Source organism: Catharus ustulatus, chromosome 2 (assembly GCF_009819885.2).
Source record: "Catharus ustulatus isolate bCatUst1 chromosome 2, bCatUst1.pri.v2, whole genome shotgun sequence".
In the NCBI taxonomy this organism is placed as follows: domain Eukaryota; kingdom Metazoa; phylum Chordata; class Aves; order Passeriformes; family Turdidae; genus Catharus; species Catharus ustulatus.
The window spans coordinates 84,569,815-84,583,600 of NC_046222.1; the positions used below are offsets into that span (position 1 = coordinate 84,569,815).

The 13,786-nt window shown below is 43.3% G+C and overlaps 1 protein-coding gene across 1 annotated transcript in view; it reads left to right on the forward strand.

Annotated features, from left to right (window-relative positions):
* Positions 1-5,841: 5,841 nt before the first annotated feature.
* Positions 5,842-13,786, forward strand: part of PCCA (propionyl-CoA carboxylase subunit alpha) — a 280,797-nt gene continuing 272,852 nt past the window's right edge. The window contains exons 1-2 of the mRNA XM_033053042.2: positions 5,842-5,921; positions 13,320-13,397. Of these exons, the coding sequence (XP_032908933.1) occupies positions 5,868-5,921; positions 13,320-13,397 (132 nt within the window). The 5' untranslated portion in view covers positions 5,842-5,867. The remainder of the gene's footprint in view (positions 5,922-13,319; positions 13,398-13,786) is intronic.

A 13,786-nucleotide genomic window follows, 5' to 3' on the forward strand; every position in this document is an offset into this window, starting at 1 on the left:
AGGTGGTAAACAGCAATCCTAGCAATCATATGATTGTGTTAACTTTTCCTTGGTCCTACAAGTGTGACAGCTGCAAGAGTTGTTCAGTCAGGTTCCAAGCCAAAGCTAATTTCTGTACAATGGGGTAAATAACACTCTGAGTTCACATTTGCTCAGACTTGTAGAGCCATCATGGTTATCCTGGCTCTGTAACACCCTTGTCACAAGGCTCCTGAAGAGGAAGACCTTTACATTGGCACAGTCTGAGTTCTCCCCAGACTATGAATTTCTTTCAGTATTTCATTAAGGTGGTATTTACTTCCAGGCTACACTGCAATATATTTTTTTATTCTTTTTGCCTTCTCTCTGTGAATTTCAGATTTTCATCCTTTTCCTCCTTAAAGAACTCTCTGGATCTCAGCTACTTTGATGCAGTTTTGCAGAACCCTTCAGTCCACAAAATCAAAGGAAAAACACAATTCCCGCAGAGACATCACTTCTCGGTGTCAAAACAGTTGAGATTCCTGTGCTAATCTCATAAGAAATTTCATTAAGGGGTATCACTTCATCACATCCAAGTTCGATGCCTTCCTGAAATGTGCCATTTAGGGCTGCACCTCACGAGCTGCTTGGAATTATCTGATGGGTGCTCTGCTACCCAGCCTTTGCCTCCTCTCTCCGCTGCAGGCTCTGTGGAGACCCCAAAGGCCTGAAGTAAGCGGTGCTTAACTCCTAGTTTTTACATCATGCTTCTGTCAATGGGCTTCTAACATCCTGAGGATGTGAAAAAGATAAAAGTTGTGTTTGATCCAAATCATCAGAGTGGAGGAAGCCAGACATGGTCCTCAAGACAAAAGGACTCTCACTCAGCTAATGTGTGAGCTCCTTCCTGCATCTTTCCCCATCCAACTCTGTGTTGCAGTGAGCAAATTTGACAGGGTGTTGGAGCACAGAATGCATCAATGGCCTTTAATGTGCCTGACCAGCCTCACCTGGGGCCTTCACCCACAACCTCTCCCCATATCCTGGGACATTCATTTAAGCTCAGTCCTGAGCTTTCAGCTTTGCTATATTGTTGGAGGTGTATTTGTCTCCAGTCTCTGTTCCTGTCTCCTGGCTGAACCTTGCTCTACTGTCACTGCTTTATGTTCAACCCTGCCTCTTGCTGCTTCTGACAGGAGTTCTAGGATAGACCTCTACCCAAGTCATCAGCCTGCCTTCAGCAGTCTGGGACTGTTGATGGACCTTGCTACCAGCTCCCAGGTCTGCCCACCCTGTTCAGATCCTATGGGACTGTGTCCTGCAGATGAGGGCTCCCTCAGAACTCTTGCCTCGGCTTTGAGGCTCCTCTGGCATGGCTGGGGCCAGCTCATGCTGCTCCCAGAGTTGTAGGGACTGAATGACTGGTGTGGATGGAATGGATGTGGAGTTATGTGACCAGCAGCTGGAAACTGGGATGCTGAAGCTGTGAGGTTGAGCAAGAGTTGGACAATCCAAATTTCCCTGAACTTTTCTCTTAGACTGTGTGGTTGGAGAGCGTGAGGTTGTCCCTGGAGTCCAAGAGGATCATAGAAGAAGGTAATCTGGCTTGGTGATTCACCATCCTCCACATGGCTTGGGGATGCCACCCCTGAAGCCAGGTAGGGGATGAGGTCAAGCCCCTCTAAGAATGGACTAGTGCTTGAGTTGCCTCTGAGAAACTTCTGAAGTCAGGGAGGTTCAGGACTTTCCCAAGGAGACCCGAAGGCTGGGGAAGTTGAATGATGATGCCTAGGTGGTTCGTCTTCCTGGAGAAAGAGAGACCACATGGCACGCAAAGCTTCAAGCTACCCCTGAGGCCAGGAGGACAATTTAAGGATCAAGCCAGCTCTGAAGCATGTGTTTATGTGGTAAGGTCAACCCTGAGGAGGCTTAGAAGGGGAAGGGTGTTCCTGCTACCTCCTAAGAGCCACACTATACTCCAAACCCTGGGCAGCTGGGCATGGGGTTGAACTTAAGGTGCCCCAGATGGGTAGGGAGCTGTTAGCTTGCACCCTCTCCAGGCTTCCCAGTGTTTGTGGCTGGAGTTTGGGGTGTCTGAAAACCCCTCCATCTCTTGACTCTCTTAGGTGAATCTGGCATGAGGGATCTCTCCTCACAGTCAAGGTTTTTCTGTGGGTATGTAGCAGAGAGATGTAGGGATATATTGACTAGTCTGATTCTAAGGCTGAATTTCTGTCTCTTGCAGAGTGTTGAGCAGAATGCTGATAGAAGAAAAGGTTGTTTACAGAATATATAACAGATACTTCAAAGAGTTTTTCTAGCTTTGAGTTCTTCAGGCACAGGCTTTTGTGCATAAGGCATTTCATGTTCAGTAAACCTGATACAATATATTCCCTATTAGATGAAGGATTGCAATTGCTCCAGTTTTCTCCCTGGGTTGCAGCTTAGAATTTACGTGATGATACAACAACTTACGATTTCTGTCTGAATTTGGGGTTATGTTAGAAGATGAAGGTAACTCTCTGCTCTAATGAAAGGATCAAAGAAATTCTTACTACTCAAAGCTGCAGTTCTCTAGGACCCCCTCAAAATAATGAGAGAATAAGTTGCACAGTGTTCCAGTGTCTTATAAACCTGCTTAACTTTCAGCTGTTAAACAGCTTCACTGAGAAAAGAGTGTATATTGAGTTATGGCATTACAAATATGCTTATACCCATGCAGAACTAAGGTCTTTGTTTTTATCCAAACTCATATATCCTTTAATTATTCTAGATATTTTGGTTTTGCAATTTAATTTTTGAATATCTATAATTTCTTTAGCAGTTGTGATGTATGTGAAGTTCTCTCTTTTTATTTTGGATGCTCAATAGTAATTGTGTATAATATTAATCCGTTACATATCTTCCTTTTCTTACAGAAACAAAATTTTATATTTTGTGTGCACTACCCATTTCAAAACAAAATAGACAAAAAGACTACTAGTAGAAATCTGTCAGTCAGAATCAATCATACTAAAAGCAGAAAACTTAATGTGCAAAGAGATTAGCATTTTTTTTCTTTTTTCCCCTCAGTCCCTTCGACTGGTGAGGAGCCTTAGCTTCACTTGGTAACAGGCTTGCATTAGGCCATTTCTCATCAAGTTCTTTATGCACCCAGCTGGCGGTGTCTGTGTGTAATCCCAGACAGTTTCCCTTTGCAGCTGTGGGGGGCCTCCTTTGATGCGCCTCTGTAGGGGGCTGCTGATCCCTCAGCTGGGGCTGGCAAACAGAATCTCCTCTGTAGAGGAAAAGAAAACACCCCGGTGATGCCGTGTGACTCTTTGCTTTATGTGTGCAGGAGGAACTGACGTCAGGTGCCTCAGGATATTGTTTGAACGCAGAAACACAGTGTTATGGTGTGTATCTCTGTGCATCTAATATTCCTAATGCAGTGGTGAATGTGGTCAGTCCACCCCCCTTCTGTTCTTGGTCTCTTTTACTTTCAAGGCTCTCCATGTCCACTGAAAAAAAAAAATCTGCAAGGTCTGCTTGTGACTATCAGTTGAAAATACGGTGACCTGCTCTAGACATAGTAAGAGCAGTTTTCTTGCATTGTTCCTACCTGTGCAGTTGTAGGCATTGTTAATGCAGCAGAGCAAATGAGCAAGTGTGCAACAGATGATGATTTCACTCTTGCTGCTCGCTTGGGAGGAAAGGGAGAGAAGTTACTTCACAGATCTTTGGTATGCAGCAGAGTTCACAGAATGGTTAAGGTTAGAAGGGACCACTGGATGTCTTCTGATCCAAACTCCTTGCTCAGGCAGGGACCCCTACATCATGTTACTCAGGATTGTTTCCAGATGGCTTTTGAGTAATTCCAGGAAAGGAGACTCTGCAACTTCTCTGGGGATTCTCTTCCAAAGTTCAATCACCCTCACAGTAAAGATCTTCCTCATATTCAGCTGGAATTTGGTGTGTTTCAGCTTCTCCTTTTGCCTCTCATCTTATTGACCAGCACCACTGACAAGATCCTAGTTCCATCCTCTTGACACTCTCTTTTCAGATACTAGCGTTCTCTTCTTTTTTTTTATTTTGTCACAGCTTTAATGCCTTTCAGTTTGAATGTAAATACTGATACAAGAGGTTTAAAAAGTGATGTCAAACAATAAAACTAGGTTGAAATTTTCAATATTATGTGTAAATGCAAGTAGGGACTTGTGATTTTCTGTGGGGACCATGAACTTAGTGTCCTATGAAAATATTCACTGGGTTTGGGTGAACCCAGTTGCCCAGGAGCTTCTGCCCTCCTCTGGTGCCTCTCTGCAGCATGGGAACATGCAGAATGTGACTGTACATATAGTATATATAGCCTGAGAGAAAACTTACTGAGGACTATAAAAGTATAAAATGTAAGGGTTGTTATGTAATGATGTGTGAATTGAGGCAGTGATGTAATCTGGTAAAACCTGCACTTACATAATCATCTGTCTGTATAGGAAGTACTTTCTTACCTGCCCAAGGAGCTATACTATTCTAAAGCCTGAGAGGGTTATTCCTAATCTAAATGTGTGTATTGCTCATATAGGTTTTCCTTATGGATGTAATTTTTTTGTTTTCTTCTAACCCTATCAGGAGCTTGTTGTAAAGCATGCCTTGGGTGAACTTCAAACTATGACCTATTAATTTTTCTTTACTGAGAATAATTGTCGTTCAGCCTCAGAAAATGTAGTCTTGATCTGCTACTGTAGTAAGGAGAAAGAGGAGGCTCGGGTCTACTCTCATCTCCCACATCACCATTGTAGGGAAAAAAATGGTAGAAATAATGTTATTTAAAAGAAAAAAACCCTGTTATTCCTGTGCTTTGTACTATTTGTTCCTATTCCTATGCTCGTTTGTACGTCCTGGACTATCTTTTCTGCGTTTCAGTGCTGTGGGCAGTTTATGCCTCTGCTGTATTTTAACAGAGGTCTGAGATGGTATCAGTGATACTTCTTACGCACTCTAATCATGGCAAAACCTTTACAGCGTTTCCTGGGGTGACAGTCTACTTGGGGCTCGGCTCTACTGTGTCATGGCCATCAGCTGAGATCCAGCACACCCGCAGCCGAGAACCTGGACCCAGCTGCACAGGTCATTTCAGAAGGGGCTGACTCGGAGTTTCTCAGTGCTAGGAAGCCAAGCAGCAAGTACTTCCTGCAGATGATGTGAAGCAGAGGATGATGAGCACCTCTCTCATGCCAACCATGCTTGTGTTTCTTAGGGCAGGAGCTTGTATCAGGCAAGCTGTCACATTGGCGCTTCTCACCTTCTCCCCAGGGAAGCCCAGGGGAGGAATGGATCCCCTCCCGGTGATGCTGGGGCTCCTGGCAGTGCACAGGAGCAGGCAGCCCCCTATGCTCAGGGCAACAGCACGAAGCTGCGTCGGGGATGTTTAGGCTGGATATTAAGAAAAGGTTCTTCAGCCAGGGCTGATTGGGCCCTGGAACGGGCTCCGCAGGGCAGTGGTCCCTGACAGCCTGGCAGTGCCCAAGAAGCCTTTGGACAGAGCTCTCAGGCCCACGGCGTGCCTCGGGGGCTGTGCTGAGCAGGGCCACCAGTTGCCCTTGGATGACCCTTGCGGGTCCCCCCCAGTCGGGGATGTTCTGGGGCTCCGTGTGCGCGCGCAGGGCGCGGCCCGGCCGGGCTCGGCCCCACGCGCCGGGCGCACACGGACGCAGCGCGAGCGCGGCGGGGACGCGCGCGCAGCCGCCGCAGCCGCGCCCGGGGCGGCGCGCGCAAGCGCGGCCCCGAGGGGCACGTGCCGCGCGCGGCGGGCCCCTCGCGCCCCTCCCCGCCCCCGGCGGGCGGGCGCGCGCCGGGATTGGCTGCGCGCGGCCCGGCCCCGGCGGCGCGGGTGAAAGGGCGGCCGGGCAGTGGCGGCCGCGGACATGGCGGTGGCTGGGTTCCTGCGCTGGGGCGGCCGGCGGGCGCGGCTGCCGGGGGTGAGCGTCGCCTTCGGGGCCGGCCCGAGAGTGGCAGCAGCTTGGGGGCGCCGAGCTGTGGGTGGTGGAGGCTCCCCGTGGATGGGGTCGCCGGGCGGGGGTTCCCTGTGCGGGTGGGCGGGGGGTGGGTGGTGTCTCCTCCGAGGAGCTTCCCCGTGTGGCCGGCGGGGATCCCCGGCTGGGTGAGCGGCTTCGGGGCTCTCCGTACGGGCTGGGCCGCGGCCCCGGGTGGGCGCCGGAGCGGCCCCGCGGCCGGGGGCGGTCAGCGAGTGCCGGCCGGGAGCAGGCGGCTGCCGGGGGCTGTGAAACCTGGCTCCTGGCCGTGTGCCTCGGGCTCCCGGCATCCGAGAGACCGTTCCTTGGCGTATCCCGTCGGCGTGTTGCCAGGAGACCGTGATTTTTTGTTTGTTGTCTTTTTTAAAAATTAATTTTTCTGCTGGTGAGCCGGGTTATGTGACACTAGGGTGGTGTAAGATCTGACGTGTCGCTTAGTGCTGTGGTCCAGTTGACATGGTGGTTTTTGGCCATAGGTATGACTCTAATGTCTCAGAGGTCTTTTTTGGCCTGATTGATTCTGAGGTTCTGTGATTTCAGTTTCCTTCTGCCCTTTCCAAAGCTCTGTTGAACACAAGCTTATGAGAGCTCTAGGGTAGAGGGTAGTTTTGTGTTATTTTTAGTTGCATAATGTTAACTAACAGAGAAAGGAGTTATCTCTTCCCCCCATCTCCCCCTTTACCCCAGATACTTGCGGTGCTTTCAGCTGTTACTTAAAGCTTTACTATGGTTTTCTCCTTTTGTTGCTTTTCATGGGAAGGCAATAAACTCGTTGCAGACCCATACCAATGTTTTTGATGAAGACCTGAAACTGTCTAGAAAATCTTATTCTGTAGCCTGTGGAGTAAATTCACTGAGGCACCTGCTGTGTTTTCATCTCTATTATTTCTACAGATTGTATTAAGAGATATTATTTTAGATAAGAACAAACAGCATTTGCACGTTGTGTAACAGTTGAATGACACTGCAGTTAGTTTCTTTATGGGAAAAGCAGTGCAACATACTTTTAATTGTTTACTGCAGAAAGAATTTACAGTTTGTTTTTTTTTCCTGAAAAGAAAAATTTGTGTAGCATTCCAGTGGAGAAAAGTGCAATGAATTACAGAAAATGTTTTGCCCAGCACACCCCTGAGGGTGTGGAATGGGCTTCTCTTTAGAAATGTTGCCTCATAGCAATGCTGTGAAGAACTCCTCACCTGCTTCTAGGAATCATGTAAAAGAGGTGGTTTCTGTGGGCAGGGAATTTTGAAAAGGGATTAAAGAGGAAAAGGACATGTGTTTTATCCAAGTATTTTTCCTTAGGAAATATATATGTAGTAAACCTGTGTTCCTGTGAAGGTGTATGCAAGATAAGCTTTTTGAAAACCAAACTTGTTTAATTGGAGATGACTTCATATTAACAGAGGGCTCATCCTGTTTGACAGCTTCATTTTTGGTAGCCACGAGTATGTGTATATAGATGTGGAAGGCTTCTTCTCTTCCTACAAAGTAGTTCTACAGCTTTGATGTCAGTCCTTTGGAGCCTCTGGAAGGCCTGTAAAAGGCCTACATTGTTTCTTTCTGGCATCTCAAGGATGTTGTCTGACAGCACCAGTGCATGCAGTATTGAAAATGTTGCATTAGTGGCACCTCTGTAAAAATAACGTTTCTGTAACTATTTAATAGCACTCATGAGTTATGTCACTGAAGTAATTTCTAGCCCTGGAGGTCACCATCAAGACAGCAGTATGTTGGGAAACCTCTAATATAACAAATTTACATGAAAATTGCTTTCCTAGATTCTTTTGTGTTTTCTGGAGCTGTGAGAAGCCCTCATTCTCTAACTACAGCCTTCTTTCAACATCAGGTTGAGACATGGCTCTTGATGTTTCAGTCATGAGTTTGAGAGAGCTGCTGGACTGTTAAAAATAATGTAAAACAACTATACATCATGACTTCAAGAGCAGACTGCTGATATAGATTTTATCAGCACAGGTAAATTTTTGTAATAATTGAATTGAATATATGGCAAGTTTCTCTGCCATCTGTGTACCCAACATTTTTAACATGGAAGTTATCTGTACTCTGGGAGCTCCTTGCTCTCTTCTCTGATGTTATTTTTAGCATGCTGTTATTCCAGGGAAATATTTTCACCCTTGTTCATGAGTGCAGAAGTATCAGGCTGATGGGATAACAAGGTTAGATATCATTTGCCACTAGGGAAGGGAGTTCAAATGATTGCCAGTCTGTGGAGATGTATGTAGCCATATGCTTCAGGAGTTTAGTGATTGTTTCTAGTATGTAAACTACAGATTTTAGTACTGACAAGCACTCTTAAAGTGTAATTCAGGCAGAGATTTCTGGTTCCAGGAGTTGCTTTTTAGAATTTGTAGGCAAGGTGTGCTGTGCTATGGGCAAAAAGTACAACAAAAAGTTTTTAAAGGAAAAAAATTGAGAGTTCATTAAAGTCTGTATTGGGTAAAAAATATCATTCTTGTTCTGAAACACTCTTTGTGTTCTAATTTATTTTGTCTGTCCCCAGCTTGCACAGATTGTTACAGTACTGTGATCTATTTCATGGGTGCCAGCCAGCCTTACTGGACCTCTTAAGGCTGCTGCCATTAGAAACTGTTCCAGCTTTCTGCAGCTGCTTGGTCTTAATCACAGACTGCTCCTTTTGAGCTCCTGCCTCCCTCCAACTTGTGCCAGCACTGCTGCATGAATATCTTGGATAAGCTGGACTGAAATCTGGCTGAGAATACATTTTTCCCACTCCTTGTGAGTAGCTGCTCAGCTGGTTGTATTCCCATGCCTGGTTCGCTATACAGGCTTTAGGAGCTGGCACAGAGGAGAAGCTACCTGGATATAGGAATGATTGAGCTTAAAAAAATAGCCTTAGGCAGATGAGTGTTTCCTTGTTTGTAGTTTGTATGCTATGTTGGCAAATATGAAGGAGATTTTCTGTTCTTAGAATTGGGAGTGTTCATCAGTCTGCTCAGAGAGAAGGAACTGTGAAGTGCAGTGTGCATTACAGACCCTTGTACCACAGCTGTATTTGCAGTGGGCTTCAGGAGAGTCTGCTTACAGCTACAAGGGCTTGGCTGTTCAACACTCTCAGCATACAAACGAAGGGAAAGTGCTTCCTTAGAGAAAAGAAATATAGAAGTGTTATGTTTCCCTTCCCGTATGAGATTTGTACAATATTCCATTGCTCAGCTATGTGTTCAACCTTATAGATTAACAGTGGTACAGTCACTGAGGGTGTCTGCTTCCTCTGTACTTTATACCTACACCATCAGTAGAGTTCCACACACAGGAAATTATGTTGTCAAATGAATTGAAATAAGGTTGCTGTGTAATCGAAGTATGAAAAAAATAATAATTTTTGTCAGTTTTATAACTACTCAGGAATACTGATGTCTAATACTAGATACACCACAAAGATAAAGGTGTTATTCTCATGGTGTCTTACACCCAAATATCTGAAAGTGTAGGGGCAAAAGTCTTAGGAGAGGTTGAATTTTTCTAGTGAAAAGAAGTGTGCTAGTCTGGCTGTTACTCTTGGGTATTGCTTACTGTATTTTCTAGTAAGGCTAAAATATGCATTCCTTCCTGTACTAGACTTCTTACAGCAAATATTGATATATGATGCTTTTTCCTGCCTGAAATCTGCAGCTCTGTGTCTCTGTTTAAACACTGAGACCTTTTTCTGCCTGTAAAACTCAGTATCAATGAGTTATTTACAAGCTGACCAGCATGGCAGAGAGATTTCCTTCCTCCATGAGGGCATGTAAACTTTTAAAAACACACATATAAGCCATATCTAAATAGCAAGTTATTTTTCTGTTTTGCTGTTGTATGCTGTGTCCTTAAACCACCTCAAGAGGTTTCCTGGGGTTGGGTGCCCAAGGGGAGGGAGGTTGTCTATGAGGTGTCAAAGTGGCAGTGTGCAGTAGGCATACTATTCTACGAGATTCTCTGTAGTTTGGTTTTTTTAAAATATGAAGTTATTTTATAACTGTTACAGCTATTTTAGCTCAGTTTGGCTATTTTGCAATTAATAATAGACAAAGCAGGATGCTTTTCCAAAATATACCACTGATACTGTGTTTTCCAAAAATTTGCTAGATGTGGGAAACTCCAAACCAAATGCAGAAGTCCAGAATTGAGTTCTCATAAATGAATGGCCTGCATTCTTGGGCTTTCAAGACTCAAAAGCTTTATCAAATGGAAGTAACAAATCATGAGAAATACAGGTTATATCAGATGATTCTACTGCCCTCTCCTAGTTTTACAAGACTTGGTCTTTGGGCCAACCTGAGCTCTCTGGGCAGTGTTCTGTGGAAATGTCTGTGTAAGGTATAATAGTGAAGGCATGTGTGGTTTGGGGGAGGTAGCCAATTTTAAGTACATAGCTTGAGAATGGCTTTTGTGGGTTGTTTTTTTGAGAGATCTTTGGGATTTGATGTAGCTCTTAAAGAACCTACCTATGGCAAAATCTTGGGAGCCTAGGGGTTGATGATTATACCTGCATAGCTGTTGAGTTGGAGATGGCAATTTATAGTGTTCCTTTGTGGTCTTAGATATGCATTATTTATAAAATGCTTGTTTGTTTTTGAGTAATTATTCAATTGCTCATAGTGGCTAGTGGCAGACCTCTATAAAGAGATTTTTCTTGAAGTGGATGCTAGATTAAACAAGCTCTTAAACCTTAGTATATATTGATATCGATATATACAGAACCCCTTCTTTTGAAAGCTATGAGCTGGAATTTAACATCTGAGTTGAGCAATATTCTTGATTTGGTTTAGGCAATTACCCTACAAGTACTCAGTTCAGGGCTGAACCTGGCTTTCTAAGTGATTTGCTTGTGTGTGCGAGAGGAGGCAGTTAAATTTTTAAACATAGGTATATAATTAGGTTAGGCTATTACAAGGTTTTTATGTGGGATCTGTGCAATTCTGTAATGTAAAACCAGACCTAAGTGTGATTTAAAGTTTTTCCAAGTTTTTTTAATTGCTTGATAATTTTATTCTTTCTGCATAAAAAGTTTTAACAAGGGTTTTTTTTTCCCAAGATGGCTAAGACTCTACAGCTTAATGCTGGCTAATTTCCCCCATCATAGCCTTTCCTTCCAGTCTCCTGTACATAGCTCTTCTGGTTTCTCATAGGCATCCAAAACTAGTTTTGCATGAAAGGTACTTACAAGAAAGTTCAGAAGCTTTTCCTTCCTTGCCTGGTTGTTGCCTTTTCCCTGCTAACTGCAAGTTTTTAGATTAGCCCCACTGACCCTTAACGAGCACTTTCTCCAATGAATAATATTAACTCAGTGGAGAGTTTCTGTGTGTCCTGTATGACCTTCTTTAAACTATTTGTGGTCCCTCAAGCACTTCTGTCAATAGTGTTTCTGAGGAGAGGGACTCAATCTACTTAACCATGTGTATTCTGGAGCAGGAGAGTGTACTCTGCTGCTTCTCAAGATATCCTTCCTCTGCCCTCTGACAATATCTAGATCACAATACAGTCACTGGAGGTGTAACAATTGTGGTGTAAACTTGGGATAATGACCAGCTGGCAGGTGTGATTTCAGCTTGCAGAATTCTGTCCTTTACTCCTCTCGTTAATGTCTGAAACAGATTTACTATCACACTCTCAGATAAAGAATAATATACTCCTGCAGAAAAAAACTTCTACCAGTTTTGAATCTAGCATATCAAATGACTTGTGTTTCAAGTTGGTTTGGATTTTATCTTTGGGGAATGAAGTGAAAGAAATAAAAGAGGCAAAAATGCCCACCAAAACAAACAAAACTGAATGGAAATCAGTTCACTGAAACAAGCTGGAATGGTTGCTTTCCACTAACTTTTTTTTAGTTTCAGAAAAATTAAACATATATGGAAGAATTAAGTATAGGTGGATTATCTGGGAACAGTATATGCTATGTCTGCCACTAGTGACTGGCAACTAAACAATTTGTGTAATTATAGTAGATTTCTGCTCATAAAGCTTGGTTGGAGCTGGCAGGGGATGGTATGGCTCTAAGACTTCCTTTACTTTTGTTGAAATATATTGCTTTTCCTTTATAGCATTAAAAGATTAGCTGCATTACAAATGTGATAGTCTTCTCAATCCTGCACTGGTTTCTGCTTTCTGTGATGCAACAGGAGAAGTATGTGATCAGACTAGAGGGCTGTATAGGGAGTGTTCACTTTCCAATTATTGACAACCACTGTTACCTCAAAATCAATATGAGCTTACAGTAAACTTAAAATTTTATCAATTTTTGAATTATCTTAAGTTCACTACTGTTGTGGAAGGTGCAGCTGAATTCTCTAATTAGGCTCTTTATGTGAACATATGCTTCCTTATTTTTTGTTCTTTTTTTCTAATGTCTGTGTTCATTTATTTTTTCCCAGTCTTTTCACAGGACAGCCTTTACTTTCTACTACTTCCTCAGATTTCTGCAACTTTTGAAAACTGTGCTTTAAGACAGAATTGACAGATTATGAGTTCTGGCAGTTCCCATTGCTGCTGTTTTGTGTTTCCTACTAGACAATGTCTAGTATTAAGGATTTTTATAGTCTTTTTGATTCCAAGTGGGTAATTAAGTGTGACTTTACCGGAGCTGTCTGTATTTTTTATATATTTTATCTGTGTGATTATTTTTTTTTATGGCTAACTGCCATTACGTGAAATGACTTGCTTAAGTAACACCTATCTGAATCTCCTTTTTGATGCACTTATAAATCTGTGATATCATCTATTGTGTTTTCTTTGAAATAGCATGTGTTTACTGCTTTTTCCTATGTTGTGCAAAAGTGTTGAACTATAGGAACTGTCTTTGTAGAAGTTGGTTCAGAGCAGAAGTCTAAGGGAAAAAGACCTCTTATCCTCAGACCACTATCAGGAGGTTATGATAGGGAAGGCTGAGACCTTAGCTACCATCTAAAGTCTGTTCAACATCTCCCCTCTGTATGGACCCAGTCTGCTGCCTGCCCTATGACCAGCAGTTCCCTAGCAGCGAAGGCCTCTCCCCATCCCCACTGTGTGCAAACATATGCATGAATGGTCCTTTGAGAATTTCTTGTAGGTATTTCTTGGAGCAAGAAGGAAAGAAGATGGTATAGTAGATGGTATAGTGTTGTTGCAAAAAGAGTTATGCTTAAGCTAGTGCATATCTAGAGCTTTTGAATTGTTTCTAGTTACTCTTTGTGGGTGTTTGCCTGGAGAAGGGCAGTTCTCTGAGCTTTTATTTGCTTGGTGAGGGAATGAAAGGCTATGGAAGTTTCCTCAAGATGTCAGTGTATGAAATGTTCTTAGTTTATGGCATACTGTAACAGGTTTAACTTCCTGTTTCTTCTGCAGTGGGAAACACTGTGTTCAAGATGGTGCCTTATAACTTCACATAAACTCTATTCTACTGTGTATGATCCAAATGAAAAGGTAAGTAGTGTGGTGCATGTTTCTTTTTGACATCTTACTGTAATACTGACATGTGGGGTTTTTAAGCTACCCTCTTCTTTGTGCTGTTGCTAACAATGGTAGTAGTTCTCTTGGTATAACCCATGACTGGTTTAATAGCATGTTTTTCTTTCTAAACCAAAAAAGAAAGTTGCTTTTGGAGGATACATGTCAAGCAAATTTTGGATACTACTTTGAGTGTATAACAAAAAGCTTAAGAAGTAATTGTGAGCTTGCGAAAATTACATACTGGCCTGAACATGTTATAGTTATGAAACAACTGTTAATGTTTTTCATGATGTGGGTGGTAATGGGCTTGTTAAAACATCCAGGAGCTAGACTAACCAAAAACTGTTTGTGGAAACAAAAGT